This window comes from Propithecus coquereli, unplaced genomic scaffold (genome assembly GCF_000956105.1).
Source record: "Propithecus coquereli isolate 6110/MARCELLA unplaced genomic scaffold, Pcoq_1.0 Scaffold119, whole genome shotgun sequence".
Classification (NCBI taxonomy): domain Eukaryota; kingdom Metazoa; phylum Chordata; class Mammalia; order Primates; family Indriidae; genus Propithecus; species Propithecus coquereli.
In genome coordinates, this window is record NW_012135969.1 from 7048861 (window position 1) to 7067617 (window position 18757).

The 18757-nt window shown below is 58.7% G+C and overlaps 1 protein-coding gene across 1 annotated transcript; it reads left to right on the forward strand.

Moving 5' to 3' along the window:
• Positions 1-7674: 7674 nt before the first annotated feature.
• On the forward strand, positions 7675-10819 carry NXPH3 (neurexophilin 3). Its single transcript, XM_012661387.1, has 2 exons — positions 7675-7728; positions 10067-10819. Exons 1-2 carry the CDS (start codon positions 7675-7677, stop codon positions 10769-10771), a joined length of 759 nt encoding a protein of 252 aa, XP_012516841.1. The 3' UTR covers positions 10772-10819.
• Positions 10820-18757: the final 7938 nt, after the last annotated feature.

Consider the following 18757-nt stretch of genomic DNA (forward strand, 5'->3'; position numbering starts at 1 on the left):
TCAGGCCCCCCACCCAGCTCGCAGGTCCTTGGAGCCTGCAGATGCCACGTTTGCTTGAAGTGGATGTGGCAGCCACACCCCCGTAGTGGTCCGGAGGCAGCGGGGGTCAGAAAAGTGTTTTCCAGGAGGCATCCTTCCTCCTGCCTCGCCGTTTTCTGCTGGTCCCGTAGGCCTTGTGGCTGCAGCTGACGTCTCCAGAGAGCACCTGAACTGGGGCCACTTTCAGGCTGAGGTCAGTCCCAGGCCCATTTCCTCCCCCTTCCCCAGGTACTGTCCTACGTTGCCCCATTGAAATCTTTAGGGACTGGGGCCCCAAAGGGGGACGATGAGGACCCCAAATGAGGTGGACAGAGAAAACCAGCGAAGCCTTCCTTTGAGCTCCCTAACATCTCTCCCGCTGCCATCCCTACCCCTGCCCCCTGGTCTGCCCCTCCACTCCCGCGCCCCCGTCTCTGATCCGATTTGGAATCGGACGATGCTAGATTCCACTTGTCCAGGAGAAGCGCAGGTCAGTGCTCACCTCTCCCTCCTGGACCCCCCGGGGGTGCCTGCGGCTCCCCTCGACCATCCCCCACCGGGGCCAGACGGAGATGAGCTTCTCAGTAGGGAATCCTGGAATAGGAGGTGCGCGGTCGAGTGGAGGTCGCGGTTATCCCTCCCTCCGCCGCCAGGCGTCACCACCGGCCTGTAAATGAAAGGCGCAGCCAGGTGCGTCTGGACCCCGGGGACTGTCAGTTCGCCATGGGCTGAAGCCCCTGGGCGGGCCTGGGCTGGGTGGCCGGGGAGCTCCCAAATGGAAGCTTCGACTTCCAGAGGTGGCTGCCACTTGGCGCCCTGGCCTCAGTGTCCGTCAGCAGTCCAGAGAGGTACGCGCCCTTGAATTCGGGCCTCTGTGGCCGCTACTCACGAGACAAAACCGAGGGCCAGGGGTGCAGGACTGGGGCACCCTCTCCGTGCAAAGGGAGCGGGAACTTCTTGCCATTAGGTATTGTATTGACCCATTTCACAGATGAAGAAGCCGAGAATCAGTTTCGTGCCCCAAGTTGCACGATCCCCCATCCCTCTGTAGTCGACATTATTTCCACTGACAAAGCTGCCTGCCTTCCTATGATCACCTAGCACGACATCGCCACTTGGAAATCCGGAGCTGAATGAATAAATGAATGCGAATATAACAATAGCCAGCACTTACTGAGCACTCACTATGTGCCAGACCCTGTTCTCAACAACCTTATACATGGATACTGTCATTATCCCCATGAAGAAACTGAGGCACAGCGACTTGAAGTAACTCACAGAAGACACAGTCGCAAATCCAGGGCCTGGGAAATCTGGCTCCAGAGCTCAAGAGCATCACAACATCTATGAGTGGCACAGGCCTATTTTTTGTTTGTTTTTTTGGAGACAGGATCTCACTATGTTGTCCAGGCTGGATTCCTTTTTTTTTTTTTTTTTGACTTTATTAAGTGCCTCTGAGAGCACGGGTCAGCAGAAAAGGTGCAAACCAGCAGGCGAGTGCACGGAGCGCGTTGCCAGCGCGGGCCTGGCCTTCTTCTCCCTCGCCTCGCGACCACGGGAGGCGCCTGAGTGCCCACCAGGTGGCGCGCGGACCCCGCAGGCCTCCCACGCGCCACACCCCCGCGGTCTCCCCACCGCCCCCTGCGGAGCCGGCGATGACTGCAGTGACTTGGGTCCAGCCGACAGGTGGCGGAGGGGGCAGCCTCTGACCTGGTGCCAGGTGTCGGCTTCCTGCCAGGTGTCCTGCAGTCTAGCGGCCCCCGCTCAGGCCCTGTTTTTTTTCCCCCTGGCTTCTCACCTCCGAAGATCCTGAAATGCAGCTGGAAGGAGCCGGGCACGACTCCTTTTGTTCAGTGCTTCACTGTTTACAAAGCACTTTCCACCAGCCACGCTCAGTACCACGTGGCCAGGAGAAGCCAGAGGCTCTCACACTAACCATGTCCTCACCCCAGGAGACAGGCAGGATGGTCTCCCTCCCAAGAAGAGGAGAGACTGCCTCGGATCACCCAGGCAGCAGATCTCAGGGCCAGTCCCTTAATCCCTGCACACCCCCCTCCCACTCTACCAGGGCACGTACAAGAGCCCTCTCAGCCAGGAGAAGGCCCCTTCTGGCTGGTGAGGTCCCATGGGAGGCCAGAGGATAGATGGCAGGTCCTCTCAGGACCTCTCAGGCCTGGGACATGCACGGGTTGGGATGTCAGCAGCAGCTTCTCTCAGGGTCTTTGGGGCCAGAGGTTTCCAGGTCCCCTGGGTCGCTTGGCCCCAGCTCCGTCCTCCCTCTCCTTCCCCCCTCCTGCCTACACAGCCTTCCCCGTGCCTGCCCTTTGCAAGCTCCTCCTGCTCTCCTTGGATGGTTCTCCAGGCTCACATGTCTCCAGTCTGGTCCCTCCTGTCTGACCTCTGCTCTGCACCCTGCTAGTCACAGCACGGAGCACCTTCAAGCCCCTTACAGGCCAGCTGTCCAGGGGTGCCACATCTTGTTCTGCAAACTTGTGTCCCCTAGGCCAGAGAGCTGGGGGCCTGCTCTGACTCCTCGACCCCATGCCCTAGAGTCCAACCCCTCTCCCTTCCACCCACTTAGACATCTTTCACGGCCTTCGCCTCCTTCCCCTCCCCACTGCCTCTGCCTTCGTTCAGGTCACCTGCCAGCCTCCAGCTTCACCAACCCTCCAGGTCCACTCTCCACGTGGCGGCCAGAATGATCTTTCTAGTGATCCTCTCAAACTGCAAACTGACCCCTGTTTAAACCTCGCAATCAAAACAAAAACGAAGACTCCTTAATCACAGGATGAAACCCCAAACCCTGAACTAGACCCAGGACTCGCTGGGAGATCTGGCCCCTGCCCACCTCGCTGGCTGTCTCGCGTCCCTCTCCCGCCCTCACTAGCTCCTCCAGAGCACTGAGCTCTTCCTAGGCTCAGGGTCTCGGCATGTGCCACTCTCTTTGTCCAAGCCTCCTCATTCTTTAGATCCCAACTGAAATGTCACATCCTCACAGAGGCGTTCCCAACCCCTCCCAGGTAACTCAGGACCGCTCCTTAGTTTCTCTCACTCGGAACGTGCTGTTCTTCTCCCTTCATACCACCTGCCAACATCTCCGAGCTTGTGTTTTCCTGTGCTGAGTTATTTAACCTCCGCCTCTCCCAGAGCCCAAATTCTCCATGCAAATAAGGACTGCAGTCACTCCTGTCCGTGGCTGTACCCCACACCCAGCCCTGGACCAGACATAAAAGTAGACACTTGACAAGTATTTGCAGAACAAATGAGTCTTTCATCTCGTCCTCATCATAGCCCCACTGCCAAGCTTTCTTTCATCTCTGGCCTTTGCATGAGTTGCTTCCTCTTCCTGGAAGGTTCTTTCCTTCCCCTCCCACCTAGGCTGATACACACATCACTTAAGATTAATCTCTCTGGAATCCATCCTTGGCCCCCTCATTTGAATTAGGGTTTCCCTCTGGGCCCCCTTAGCATCCTATGCATAACGCTCTATCCTAACACCTTCAAATTGCAAATTGCCAGCTAAACATGAGAGATTATTAACAATAATGATCTCCTCTGCCTCTCTCTGACCTCTCTACTGCAGCTCGCTCAAGGGCATCCACTCTCTGCCTTTCAAACCATTAGGAGCCCCATTTCCCATTCACTGGCTAAGCCCGCTCAAGTGCCCACTGTGTGTTTTCTTTCCGGCAGCACTGCGGAGGTAGGGAGGAGGGGAGCCGTATAGACACGGTTCTTCCGAGAGCGAGACAGAAGCAGGTGGAAGCATCAGAGGTGCTAAGCAACTGCCCAGACAGTCCCTGTCCTGGGTGCGTGTGGGTGCAGAGGCGGCTGGGGGCACAGGGGTGGGATGAGTGCGTTCACTTCTGCCCCCTCCATTGGAGCATCTGCTGAGGACAGGGCACGGTGGGGGAGGGGGCTGGGGGATACAGAGAAGTGAACCTTAATGGTGGACACATCCTGGATGTCACCTCGAGCATGGCTGTCAGTGTGCTTGGGGCACAGAGTTTATTGTGTCTGTCATCTGTCTTCCCACCCTGGGAGCAGCTGGAGGGGCCGAGGTTGGGCACAGCTGCCAGAGGAATCTCAGCCAAACCCAGTGGTCACTCTTCTGTCTCTCCCTTGCCGGGTCTCTCTGCTCCTTTGCACTGTGGCTCGTTCATTCCTTCCTGACACTCCCCACACTCAGTGGATCAAAGTGAGGTCCAGAGGCCACCTCTGTCAGCATCACCTGGGGGAGGACATGGATTTACAAAACACACAGTCCTGAGCTCCCGTCTACTGACTAAGGCTCCCTGGAGGTGGGACTCTAGAATCTGCACAGTGCACAATATGCACTGTGCCCACTCTGCTTGGCACACTCCAGTGTGGGAGCCCCACTGCTCCTGCTGCTTCCAGGATCAGCCCATCCCTCCTCCTTGGCCCTGGCTGCCTGCTCCTCCCTGAGATCCTTCGGGGGTTCTTTTCCTCTGCCCACCCTTTAAATGCCAGGGTGCTCAGGGCTCCCCCACCTATGCCTGCTGCTATTCTACAACCCCCACGCACATTTCCAGGACCCCAGGTTAGGCTTTCTCCTGCCCTTGCGTGGCCAACAGCACCCAGACTTTGGCCGAAGCTGACCCCTCCTCCCCTGCCAGTGGTGCCGCCTCACTGATCCAGCCTGTGTCCCGAGCCAGACACCCGTGTCTTGCTGGACTCCCTCTCCCCCTCCTGCCTCACCTCAGCAACAACAAATCCTGGTCATTTGCCTCCTAAAGATGTCTTCAGGCTCCCCGTCCCCCCAAACCGTTGCATTTGTTTCCTAACTGGTTCCTTCCTCTCCCTCCCTCTAATCTCCCTCTTTCCTGTGAATTTTGCAAAAGCTTTTAAAATGCAAATCTGACTATACTCACCAGCTCCCTTAAAACTCTTCAAAGGTTCCTCATAACAAGGGTCCCAACCCTATGAACTGACACACAAGACCTTCCATCATCTGGTCCCCAGCAGCCCCTCCTCCCCCTGTGCTCAGAACAGCAAACTGCTGCCGTCATAGCCTCTGGACCTCTGGTCATTCAGTGCCCCCTGCCAGGAACACTCTTACTCACAGCTTGGCATCACCTCCTCCAGGAAGCCACCTCCGACCCTCCCCCTGCCCCCGGCTTCCTTGGTGCCTCCATAATGCCTTGTTCAGGGATCTGTTATTCCACTCACCACACTCAGTTATAATTATCGATTTTCATGTCTCTGTTCCCCACCAGCCGATGAGATCCTTGAGGGCAGGGACGGTGTCCCATTCATCTCTATCTCAGCCCCTGGCCTGGCGCCTGGCACTGAGGACAGGCTCGGACAGTGGTGGATGGATAAATGCAGAGGGGAAACTTGAACGAAGGAAGTGAGAGCCAGGAATGGCCAAGAGGGGAGCGAGGGCAGGCCAGGCAGCCGGAGCAAATGTGTGGGAAGTGGGAAAGCGAGAACTTCCATTTATTGCACTCCTACGACTGCCGCCAGCCATTGTGCCTGCGCTTTGTTTGCACATTTTGTCTCCTTTCGTTCTTGCAACAGCAGATCAGGAAACGGGCATCAGAGAACCAAACTAACCTGCCCAAGGTCACACAGCCAGGTCTGGAGTAGAATCTAGGACTGTCTGGCCTGAAAACCTGTGCTCTTTCTTCGGGACCACACTGCTCTCCTGGGGACAGGACCGTCCGGAAATGGACAAAGAGTGGGCCCAGCTACACCTCTGCCTAGCTGAGCACTGGAACCAGCTGCCCACGCTCAGGCCAACAGCTTCTGCCTCCCAGCCAGACCAGAGGCTCAGAGGCCAGCCAAAGATTTACCTGTTCCTTCCTCCCCTGGCTTTGGGGGTCTTTGATTAGATATGCACACTCCCCCACCACCACCAGGGAAGACCCGCTGCACCTTATTGTGGCCCAGGGTGCCGGGGGACGCAGGGGGCTCTGTGATGCTGTCTGGGCTCTGCAGAATCTGTCTCCCTCATCGCACTTGGCCCAGACTGATATTAAGATTCATCTGCATTCCCCGCGCACCCGCCTGGCAGATGGTGGGGGAGGAGGCTGGGTGCGTGCTGGGGTTGCAGCCAGGGACCAAGCTGGCCTCGGAGGGCCAGAGAGCAGAGTGCCCACCCACCATGCCCCATGGGCCCAGCCCCGGGCTGGGGCAACTCCAAATACTGGGGTACCTTCTCACCTTCACAGCCTCCAAGGGGTGCTAGGACTTGACCTTTTATTTTTCTAAAGACTAAAAGGGCCCTGGAATTCCAGGAAGGAGACCTGGAGGCACAGAGCGGGGGTGATGGAGGATGGGCCCCCATCTTTGGGAATCTCAGATCAGGGTCTTGTTCTTCCTCCTTGCCTTGGAGTTTTGTTGCAGAGACCAGAGATAACCAGGGACCACACTGGGACAGGAGCCCCTCTCAGCCTGGCGACCCTCTGAGTCACAGGGAGGGTAGTGGTGAAGAATGAAGGGATGGCCTCCAGGGAGACCTTGCCCACCTCAGTCCCCAATTTCTCAGGGGCTTACCCGTGCCCCCGGCCCCAGAATCCAGCCTGGCCATAGCTGCCTTTTCAGTCCAGGGCCCCAGCCAAAGATTCCTGTCACAGTTACTGGACTGAGAAGGTCCAGGGATTATCCTAGCCCCTCTGAGGAAAGTAGAAGAGGAAGGAATGGACACGATAACAAAAGGAGTTCAGGCTAGACACCTAGAAGAACTTCCCTCAGCACAGAAGCAAGTCTCGCAGAGAGACAGTGGACTCGCAACCGTGGGGATAGGTTACAATGGGGATAGGTTACAATAGGGATATGTCCTTTTTTGGCCCTTGGAATGAGTTTGGAAAAAATGATCTCCAGGACTCCTGAGGTTGGGGGTAGGGCAGCAGAGTCTCGCTCGCTGCGTGGGAACAGGCACCCTGCCAGAGGGGTGGAAAGAGTAGGGTCCCTATACCCTGGCCATCACCCTGTCCCTTCCTCTCCAGGAGTTACTCCGCCCCGGCGTTCTACCCCGTTCGGCCTGAGAGCCAGCGTCCAAGGTCCCCGGGCTGCGGGCCGGCAGGGGAGGAGTTAACTCCGGAGGTACCGACTGGGCTCACTGTACCTGCTGCCGCCGCCGCCGCCGCCGCCGGTGGGAGGGACAAGGAAGCAGGAGCCGCCTGGGCGCCAGGAGCGCTCCAGTCTGGCGGGGTGCAGCGCGGGGAGCGGGCGGCCGGGCTCAGCGTGGCCCGGGGCGTCCGCCAGGGGGCGCGCCGCGAAGGGGCGGGAGGGGCAGTCTGGTCTGGGGAATTAGCACCAAGGTCGGGCGCGCGCGCAGGTCCCCAGCACATCTGGAAGAGAGCGGCGCGGCTGGAACCAAGGGGGCGCCGAGCGCATAACTGGAGCAGCGGAGCTAAGGCGCAGTTGGGCCCCTTCGAGACGCTCGGGGCGCACATCTGGGACCTCGAGCGGGGGCCGCGCCGCGCGCAGCTGGACCAGGGGAGGGGGGCGGCGGCTGCACAGCTGGACCGAAGGGGGCGGGGTCGGTCCTGGACAACTGGCTGAGGGAGGGCCGCGAGCCGCCGAGGACTGGAGCATGGGACGGCGCGCCTGAAGGAGCAGGAAGGAGAGGAAGGGGCCTGGGACCCCGAAAGGAAAAGAGGCGAGAAAGGGGGACGTGAGCAGAGGAGGAAGATGCAACTGACTCGCTGCTGCTTCGTGTTCCTGGTACAGGGCAGCCTCTATCTGGTGAGTGGTCCGCGGGGAGCTGCGCAGAGGGGCGGGGGCCCGCAGGATCCGGGGAGAGCGCGGGAAGCTTCCGAGCCCTGAAACTTTCTCCCTTCCCCCGACATCCCAGGGATGGAGGGGAAGACTGGAGGCTGGGGGAGAGGGCGGGTCCGAGGCCGGAGACCGGACAGAAAGGGTTAATAGGGGCGGGGAGAGGGTGCTGCGCCGGCCCACCCACTCCGCGGCTGGTGGCTGGAGGTGCTACAAGCGCGAGAGAAAAGGCCGGGAGCCGGGTCGCCAAGGGTTACCCGACCCCTTCCCGGGATCCCCGGACCCTGGGAGGGGGTGGGGGGTGGGGAGTGGGTTGTGGCGCTGGTGACCTGCCAGGCCAGGGGGCGTGGGCTTTTCCCCTGATCTCCTGGACCCAGAGAGCCCTGGGCTCTGGGTCCCCAGCACGCGGAGCCGGTCCAGGCGGGGGGCGGCCCCCGCGTCCCTCCTTCCCGCTCCCGCCCGCTCCCTCCCTCCCGCCTGTTGTTTTCCTCTCCTCTCCCGGCTGCGCGCAGCCCGAGCCCCACAGGACCTGGGCAGGCGGCTCCCGCCCCGGGCGCTCGCAGCAGCTGAGCGGAGCGCCCAGAGCCCGCTCCCCGTGCGCCGCTCAGGGCTTCCCGGAGGCCCAGGACGCCGGCGGACCCCAGCCCCGACCCCAGCCCAGGGCTTGACTCCTCTCCGACCGAGCGCCTGCCGGCCCTCGCCCCAATCCTGCCGCGGAGAAGCCTCGGCCCACATCTGGATCTGCCCCTTCCTTACATCCACAGTCCCCCTGCCACCACCCTTATTCCACTGCTGGCGGAGACCTTCCCTTCTCACGGCCACACCTGTGGCCCCGTTCTCTATCCTCTGCCACTCAGCTGTGACCCCCAGCACCAAGTGCACACAGGTCTGCAGCCCTGAACCCAGCCCCCAGGAGCCTCCCCTCCTGGCTGTCCCTCTACCCCACCCCTGGGGCCAGGCAGGGCCAGGCTTGACTGTGGGGCGGAGATGGGCTTGGCCACAGCGCACAGTTGCAGGCGCCGCCAAAAACAGGGAACATGAAGACCCCAAAACCCCTTGGAGCCTTCCCCTCCCCAACCCAGGGTCACCACCAAATCCAGATGCTGCCCAGATGAGCTGGGGAACTCTCTTCCAAAAGCTGAGCACACACAGGCCCAGTCTCTGCCCCCAGGAAGCCTTGTAAACTCCCCGATGCCCCACAGATGCCACCCCCCCCCCAGCGCAGCACCTCTGGCAAGCCTCCCCCAGGTGTGGCCTGTCGCCATAGCTGATCCAGCAGAGGCAGGACAAGCTTTGGCAGATTCCCAGTGGGGACAGGGCCTGGATAAAACCCTTAAAAAAAATGCACATCTGGTCTGTGAAGTTGGGAGTGTGGGGTGTAATGGGAGGGCTGACCCTACGTGACCTTAGCCTTATAGCATTGTAACCTCTGAGCCCTGTGTCCTTATCTGTGAAATGGGAATAATAACTCCCACCTCCTAATGCAAGTAACGTCTTGGCATGTCATCATCAGTGTTCCCCAGAGAAGTGTTTGGTTTTCCATAGCTTTGGCCATCCCAGGTGTGGCACTCACTCCGGGTCTTCTCTGGTCCTCCTGCAAAACCTAAACCGCAATTGTACTGGAGAATTTCACTGGGTTCTGTTTTCTTGTTCCATTGTCTGTTGGTTCTTTTTGCATCTGAGGGTAGAAATGATCCTAGGGTAGGGATGGTGTCTCACCCAATAGACTAGGAAGTCCCCAAAAGCAGGGCTGGCCTCTCCTGTCAAACTGGGGACTCTCCCAGAGTAGGAACCAAGCTCCCCTATCTGACTCAGGGCTCTTTGAGGGCAGAGATTATGCCTCTCCGTTTCACAGAGCAGGGACTCTGCCTCCCCTACCAGAAGGGGGGCTCTGTCGGCACAGGGGTGATGCTTCTGCCACCAGATGGGGGCTCTCACAAAATCAGGAGCTGGGCTTCCCCCATCAAATTGGGGATCCCATAGGGTTAGGGGCATTGTCCACGGTGCCATAGTCCACTGGAGAGAATTCTTGACTATCCTTCAGACTTTGAATAGTGGCCAGAGATAGGACAGTGAGGAGAGGACACGGGGCTGACCTGAGTGTCAGAACATGAGATGGGACCACGACACAAGCTAGAGTGTACACGTGACCCCCAGCATAAGTGGACAACATTCAGGGGTCCCTCTGCCCCCAGTCAGAGTGGAAGGGACAGGGCCAGAGATGAGGCTGGTGGTGGTGGGTGGGGGGCCAGAGTTCCTGGGTTCTCTGGGGACAGGGCTCTCACTCTCCTCCCAACTCCTTCTCTAGGTCATCTGTGGCCAGGATGACGGTCCCCCCGGCTCAGAGGACTCTGAGCATGATGACCATGAGGGCCAGCCCCGGCCCCGGGTGCCTCGGAAGCGGGGCCACATCTCACCTAAGTCCCGCCCCATGGCCAATTCCACTCTCCTAGGGCTGCTGGCTCCACCTGGGGAGGCTTGGGGGGTCCTTGGGCAGCCCCCCAACCGCCCAAACCACAGCCCCTCACCCTCAGCCAAGGTGAAGAAAATCTTTGGCTGGGGTGACTTCTACTCTAACATCAAGACGGTGGCCCTGAACCTGCTCGTCACAGGGAAGATTGTGGACCATGGCAATGGGACCTTCAGAGTCCACTTCCGACACAATGCCACAGGCCAGGGCAACATCTCCATCAGCCTCGTGCCCCCCAGTAAAGCTGTAGAGTTCCACCAGGAACAGCAGATCTTCATCGAAGCCAAGGCCTCCAAAATCTTCAACTGCCGGATGGAGTGGGAGAAGGTAGAACGGGGCCGCCGGACCTCGCTCTGCACCCACGACCCAGCCAAGATCTGCTCCCGAGACCACGCTCAGAGCTCAGCCATCTGGAGCTGCTCCCAGCCCTTCAAAGTCGTCTGCGTCTACATCGCCTTCTACAGCACAGACTATCGGCTGGTCCAGAAGGTGTGCCCAGATTACAACTACCATAGCGATACCCCCTACTACCCTTCTGGGTGACCCTGGGCAGGCCACGGAGGCCAGGCCAGGGCTGGAAGGACAGGGCTGCCCATGAAGGAGGCCATCTGTCTGGACACTGGGCAGGGAGGGGGGTGGAGAAGAGGAGATGCCAAATGGGGCCAGGACCAAGTCTCAAGTGGCAGGGAAGGGGGTCCCAAGTGCTGGCCCCAACCTGAGGCTGTGGAGCGACGGGAACACGGGCGCACTGGAGGACGAGTGGGTTCTCTGTGCAGCCTCCCAGGGCAGGCAGACCTGTGTGGCCCCAGATCAAGTCATGGGAGAAGCCTACACCCGTGGCCCCTGCCATCCTGAGAGAGGACATCGACAGGCAGCGGGGGGATTTCATCAGTGTGGACACCCTGTCACCTTAGGATGGCTGGCTGAGACAGGGCTTCCTGGGAGCTCTGCAGCCTGGCCCAGTGGGCAGCCCAGAGCCCCTTGTCCTGCACTGAGCACAGCATGAGTGGTGACCCTTGGAGTCTTTGATGTCTTGGCAAATAGACCATGTGTCTCCAGCTAGGCCACCCCTTTCCAAAATTCCCTCTCCCGGCAGCACCCCCCACTGCACCCACCTTCTTGCTGATGGCACACCCGTCCTTACGCCGAGGCAGGATGGTGGAGTCCTCAGCGTTAAGCCCACAAGTGGAAGCCCATCTGTGTGCCGTGCGTCCCTCTTCTACCCCACCCCCCTGCTGGCTCCTCTGGGAGCTTCTTTGTCCCAGAGAGTGGTCCCTCAACAGTCAGCCTCACCTGGGAGCCTGCGGCGCTCTCTCAGCCCAGCCGTGGGGCCAGCAGCAGGGGACAGAGCAAGGCTTGACTCTGTGTGGTCTGTTCCGTGTGTCTGTCTGTGGGTGGGGGGAGGGGCGGGAAGTCTTGTGAAATCACCTGATTGCCGACTTCTGTGTGCAGAATCTTGTTCTCGGAGCAGGAAATAAAGCTTGCCCCCTGGCGCCAGACTCCGACTTGTCCCCTAGGGAAAGGGCCCCGGCACCCCTCTGTCCAGCCAGCATTCCTCAGATGGCTATAGGACATTTGCTGGGGCCCAGAGCAGCAGGACTCTGATGGCCCTTGGAGCCAGCCAGGGCTCAGTGAAGGCCTCAGCGTGCTCCTCTCCAGCCCTGTGTCCAGGCTCTGTGATCAGCACCGGGGACCCGAGTGCTTGGTGTGTGGGGGTCCGGGGGAGGCATCTGCGAGAGCAGCTCAGGGAGGAGGAGCTAGTGGGTGGGACAGGCCAGATGAGGGTGTCCCTTGGTGCCAAGTGGGGTCCTAGCTCTGTCATTATTTTCCCACGTGACCTTGGCCACGTCCATCTTCCTCTCTAGCTTTCTTTCTGTTTCTTCCTCTGTGACACGCGGGCCTTGCCCAGCCTGGTGGTTCTCGAACGTGAGTGAGCATCTGAACCACCTAGAGCGGTTGTTAAAACAGATTTCTGGGTCCTACGTCAGAGTTGCTGATTCCGTAGGTCTGGGTGGGGGCCTAAGATTTTGCGATTCCAGTGAGTGCCCACGTCTGCGCTGCTGCTGCACAAGGACACGCTGTGAGAACCACCCACATGGCCTTAGAGGTACGATGAGGAGACACCTCTGACGCTCTCTCCCGGCTGTCATTTCCATCTCCTTCTCCTGGGGAAGCGTCCTTGCAGAGAATCCGGGGTACTGGGTTTTCAATCTGAAAACAAGCCAGCGAAGGCACAGGCTGGGGTGGAGCGGGGCAGCCCTCCCCTGCCCCCAGCGGGGGGATGGCCTCAGGGGGCTGCCCGGCTGCCTGGTCGGGAGTTAGCTGGGCCCATTAGGCCTCAGTGAAGGGAGGGCGGAAGCCCCCACTACCAAGGTCACAGTGCCCTCTCTGGAGGTCGCTCGTTCTAGGTCTGCTCTATCGGACAGTGAGGAGGGTCCTGGCAAGAGGGTAAGATGGTCTTGCCACTCCTCACCTTTCACCCTTTCCACCAGCGCTCAGCAGGGACAGTCCCCTCACACAGCGCAGCGCAGAGCTCAGCGGGGCTTAGTCACCACCTTGTTGCCACCCACCTTGTATGAAGTGACCCAGACAGGGCGAGTGACTCGAGCTCATGCTCCCCTCCCAGCTTCTTTCCCTGCACCGTGTTTCCCGGAGCAGCTGTCCTGGGCACAGACTGGAGACACACTGACCCCCTTCTCCCTGGGGACAGATGCTTGAGTCCAAGGAGACCCAGGGACTTGGGGTCTGCCATGGGAGGCCTGAAGCTGCTGGAATCTGGAGTGTTCTCCACCTGTGGACGCCCACCGGACGCATCCAGGAGCACCACCCGCAGCGCTGTGGGGACTGCAGCGAGGGAGGAGGGAACAGTGGGGCTGGTGGCCCTGGGTGCCCTCCCCTACCTGGCCTGGCTGAACTCTCAGCAGGGCCTGGAGGCACTCTGACCCACCCCTTCCTGCTCCTGTCCTCCTGTGGAGAGCCAGATGCTGCCGACAGCTGGAGGGCCCGGCCTGCCTGGCACACAGTTCTGCCGGCACAGGGGGTGGGTTCGTTTTAATAACTTCATTTCACCCTCATGCACACTCTGCCGCCTCATCCCTCGTCTTCTGCCTTCCGCAGTAACCTGACTGCTCTCCTCAGCTCGGGTTTTGCTAACTGATTCCTTCCCAAATATTAATTCTTAGAAATAGCCTCTGGTCCCTGCTATCCTCACCAAATACTCCCTGTGCCAAGGGTAAGGGGTCCATCCAGTTCCCTCTGGCTAGGAAGATACCCACCTCTGCCCCCTTGGCAGTGTGTCCAGGGTGTCCCTTGTGGAGATGGACCCCCAGCCACCGCCACGTGCTCTGACCTCCCACTCCTGCCACGATGCAAACACTCACAGGAGAGCAGACTCCTCGGAAGGAGCACCCCCACCCCCACCCCAGGAAAGGTCCAGGTCTACACTGCAACCTCCTGTCCCCCACCCTGCCATCCTTCAGGGCAGCCAGAAATCTCCTCAGGCTGTTTAGTGGTCCCGCAGTCCTGCTCCCCCATCCACTCAGCCCAGCTGGGGGGCTGCCCCCTGGGCAGGGGCCTTGTCCCCTCCCTCAGAGCGGAGCCTCGGGGACAAGCCTACCAGGCTGGGGGCTCTCTGAGGAGCACCCGGGGCCAGGGTCCCTGCCTCCCTCATCAGACTGAGGACTCTCTGAGGGCAGGGGCTGGATGGCCCCTCAGACCCGGGGTCTCTGAGGGCAGAGAAGGGGGAACACCTGGAGGCTGCTCTGCCCTTCAGCTTTGCAGGAAGGTGCTGTCTGGGCCTGTGTGTTCCCGTCTCCGAGGGAGTGAACCTTCCTCGCAGTCTGTGACATTACTAGGAGGGACACAGGTTAGGGCAGCTGGCGGCAATGCTGACTCAGGCTTTCGGTGAAGCTGAAGGCAGAATCGAACAGGAGTCTAGGTCCCCGCCCCCCACTATTCTCCTTCCCTGGGATGAGCAAGCGGGAACTGAGTCACCCCTTCCCCATCCTTGGCAGCAATGCCAGTGACCTTGCGTGTGGCAGACTCCGGGAGTGAGGCCATTGCTCAGAGATGCGCAAGGTGGGTGGGTGGGTAGGGAAGCTGGGGGGGTGTGTTTGTGGGGGTGGAGGCAGCTGAAGGCAGGGGGTGACCAGGGACCTGGGTCATTGAGTGGGTAGCGGGGCTGTGGGAGACACGATGAACCGGTTGCTCTGTGTTGGGAAGTGATCTGATGTCATGGCTGGGAGTGGGAGAGAGAAATGTTATTTCCAAAGACTCTGAGTCCTGTGGTCCTGCCAGGAGAACCGGGGGCTGGGGGGACAGCTGAGGAGAGGCACCACCATCCCCACCAGGCAGAGGCAAGATGGGGTGGGGGCAGCACCTGCTGATCATGTCAAAGTCCTGGAGTGGCAGCTGACATCAGCAGGGCACAAATGCCAGAGGAGACCTGGCACTCACCACTTGGGGGCTGGGTTCTGGTTCCACAGGGATCCTGTTTCCTGTTGGCCTGCCGAGCTCAAAGGCTGACCTGATAATAATTCAAGGGAAGGATGTCGAGTTCAGGCCTCCCAGTTCTTCACGGTGGCACCTGGCTAGGTGGTGCCAAGGGACAAGCTGGCTCCTTCTGAACCACAGAGGCTGCCAACGAACTGGCAACACGGGTGTTGCAGGAAGATGTATCTGGGTCCTCATCCTGGGTCTGTAATTTATTAGATGGGTGGCTTTGGACAAATGAAATAATCTCGCAGAGCCTCCTTACGTAAAGAACTAGCTACCTTGGTGCACTGTTGGGAAAATGAAATGGGTTGCCACCAAAATGTTACCTCTTCCTTCCTTTGTCTTTGGAGATGAATTTACATGGACTTCAGCCTTACACCTGGTGTGGATAGATGGAAGGCCCCAGGCTGGAGGTAGACCTGGGTTCCCGTACTGCTTCCGCCCCATGATGCATGTGGCAGAGACCACTAATTGTCCCATAATATCCATTTCTCCTTTCTCCCTAGTAATGGGATCCTCGATTTTTAGCTGGGCATATGGTTGCCTGAAATAAATACTACATTTCTCTGCCTTCCTTGCACCTAGATATGGTCATATGACTAAGATCTGGCCAGTGACATTTAAACCAAAGGATTATATGGCAACTTCCAGAAATCTTAAGACAGTTGATATACACCCCCTCCCCCTTCTTTGTTCCACCCTCCATCCTGCTGCCTGGAATATGAATGTGATTGCTGGAGCTCTAGCTGCCATCGTAAACCATGGGGATAAGAGCCACACCCTAGAAGTGGCAGAGCAGCGAGCTGGAAGAAGTCTTGGTCTTTGTGGAATAGAAATACCATACCAGCCCTAGGCTACCTACCTTCGGATTTTATGAGAAAAATCAAACATCTTCCTTATTTGAGCCACTGTTCTTTGGGTCTCCAGTTCTTGCAGTTAATTCTAGCTCCGCCTGATTCAATGGATGTGTTTGATCACTTCACTCCCGTGGGCCTCAGCTTCCTCGACGGTAGGACTGAGACAATGCTCACGTATCTTGCCACACACCAGAGAGGTTTCATAGACTCATAGACAAGAGTGAACTTGGGAAAGCTCTAGTCCTCCTCCTCCTCCCTGGCGTCCAGGCACACAGCCTCCACTCTGGAGGTGGAACGAGTCGCTGCTGCATTGCAGGGAGCCCCTGAGGGGCTCGGACAGATTCTCTACCCCTGTCTGAAAGGCCTCCGGTCCTCAAATTCATCCCCCACACGTCTAGTCCCCATCTACATTCTGATGTTGGTGACACACAATCCTCGTTAAGGGCCTGACTGATCCCAGCCAGATGGGATCCTAATTTAATTAAAACCCTTTAATTACCTGCAACAACACAGCTTTGGAAGCCCAATGCAAAGGGGGCCTGTGATGGGAGGGACGCTTGTTGACAGGGTAGAGTAGTGGCTGCCCTTTCAGCACTCAGCGAACCCAGGGTTGGAGGCGTTTCTCCTACCCTGATGGGCACAAGCATCATGGAACAGACAGCGTGGCCTGGGCTTCTGGCTTGGTCTATAGGGTACAGCCACACGGGGGAGGGGAGCAAGCTCGGTCCTTGGGAGTAGAGTACCAGGCTCCTGGCCTGAAGCCGCCGATGTTGGTTTTGTGCTTACACTGAGACCTGCACAGCACATTAGGGGCAGGTCTGAGCCCTCTCAAGACCCTGCTCCTGCCCAGGACCCTCTGGGGAGGAGCAGGCATGGTTTTGACACCTCCTGAATGGCCTGGCTTGAGAAATAAGAGTACCCCTGCAACCACCAAAGGAAAGTTGTGCCCCTGTGGTTTCTTGGGGACTAGTAAGGACACCCCTGCCCTACCCCCGCCATGGTGCTGGGCCTCAGCTGGCTTCTCCCTGTGGAGGCGGAAGGAAGGAGCCCAGGCTGGGCCACAGACTGCCAAGCCTTGCAGACTCAGACACCCAGACTTGTGAGCTGGGCTGTTTTGTGGACATCATACATTAGCACGCCTTCTGTTCTCCCTTAGCACTTATTCATTCAATGCGTATTGTTTAATAAAGCCTCTGAAAGTTCCAGCTGGTCTCCACTGGGCCAGGAGATCCAGGTGAAGAGGTTTCGATTCACGTTTGCGCCATGGCCTTAAAGGAAGAGAAATGCTCTATGGGAGTAGGTGTGACACCAGTGGCTGGCGTTGAAATAAGTCCCCAGAGAAAGGAGAAACCCAAGGGAAAGAGCCGGACCCACTAGGCCCTGCCATTCCACACCTCAAAGCTTCTCCTTCTGTATTTTACGTTATTGAATAAGCGTCCCCCAATACCTAGCCTTTGCTCTCCCATCCTTCCCACCCACTTCCTCTCTTTTCCAGAATCCTGCTTCAGCTCCCATGCCGTCTTGCCTCTTCTGTTATCCCCCAATATCCACAGCCTCTAAAGAGCTTGCCCCCATCTGTGGACTGGGGTGCCTCTGGAGCTGTGTACCTGTCAACTTGGGGACTCTCCGAGTGGGAAATGTGGACATCCCCTCTGAGCCTGGGAACAGGAGCTGTCTCCCCCCAGACTGGAGACTCCTTGAGGGCCGGGGCTGTATGCCCCCGTGCACTGGTCTGGAGTCTCCCCAAGGCAGGATGGCACTTCCTCTGAGGTCCTCTGAGGTGTCATTAATAAGCTACCTGGGCGCAGGTGTCCTGGCACATCCAACTGCACATGGGAGGTCGGCCCTGCCGCGTCTCGCTGGACGCCGCGCTGAGGCGTGATCACAGCCTGCTCTCCGCCAGCGTGGGAGAGGAAGTGGCAACAGGAAGACAAGCTGCCGCACGGTTTGCACTCCAACATTCCCGGGTCCTCCTGGCTGGAAGAGCGGGTGGGGCAGGAAGGGTGAAGGCGGGAGGAGAGGATGGTGGCCTGTCAGTGCTGGCGCACCCCTCCTCCCACCTGTCCCTGCTTTGTATTTTGTCTCCTCTAGAAAGGTCTTCAGAGACCCAGGTTAGCTCCTGGGGCACAGTGAGGGGCAGGGCTCATCCTGCATCACTCAGTCTTAGGACTGGCTCCCAACCCAGTAACTTCTCTTTCCATGATACCAGGCTTCCTCCCCGCGGAGCCCCTTCACGGCTTGGGAGAGAATGGTCTACTGGATCCCGGGAGCCTGGGCTGCCCTCGCGTTGGGGTGAAGGCAAGGCCATGCTCGGCTCCGACGTGTCTCGAGAGAGCTGGTCTGATCTTACTTGCCATGTGATCTTAATCTAGCTGCCCTGCCTCTCTGGGCCTTGGGTGGCAATTCTTCCCCCACCTGCTCACGTGATTGCTGTGAGCACAAACTGGCCCAGTCAACAGTGAGCACCATGTCAGTATCAGATCATGGCCACCCGGCCCACCCACTGGGGCACCTGGGCATCGCAGGGCAGGGGGAGAGGGCTGGTTTCTCTTTCTTCAGGGCAGGCTATGTAGCACAACGGTTGAAGCCATGGACTCTGGAGCCTGGTTGCCTGCATTCAAATCCTTGCTCTGCCACTCCCTAATTGCAGACCTCGGGCAGGTAACTGAACATCTTTGCGTTTCAATTTCCCCACCTGGAAAGTGGGGATGCCCCCTCCTTCAGGGGGCTGTCGTGTAAAGTAGTCGGGACTGCGATTGGCACAGGGGCGGTGCTCAGGACAAACTGCTGGGACTGCAGCCCCATGGTGTAGCCCGCCCTGCTCCTGCCAAGCCTGGGTGGGAGGCAGAGAGAGTGGCTATGGGCTCCATCATTCCTTGCTGCAGGAAGAATGTACAGGAAGAAAACCCCTAGGGAAGGTCAGAAGTCTATAATGTCTACAAAAGATACACTTATAAAAAGGAATCCACTTTTGTTTTCCTTGATTGTGGCCAAGAACGGGGCATTTGGTTGCATTCCTACTGCTCCCTGAGCTCAGAACCCCACCTGCGTGGGCACTCCAGAGGCCCCTTCCGGTGCATGGAGTGGTTTCATCTGTGTACGCCCCTCTGGACCTGCACCCGTAAACGTAACAGAAGGCTCAGAGAATACGGGTGGCCAAAGGGTCTTTATTTAGAAG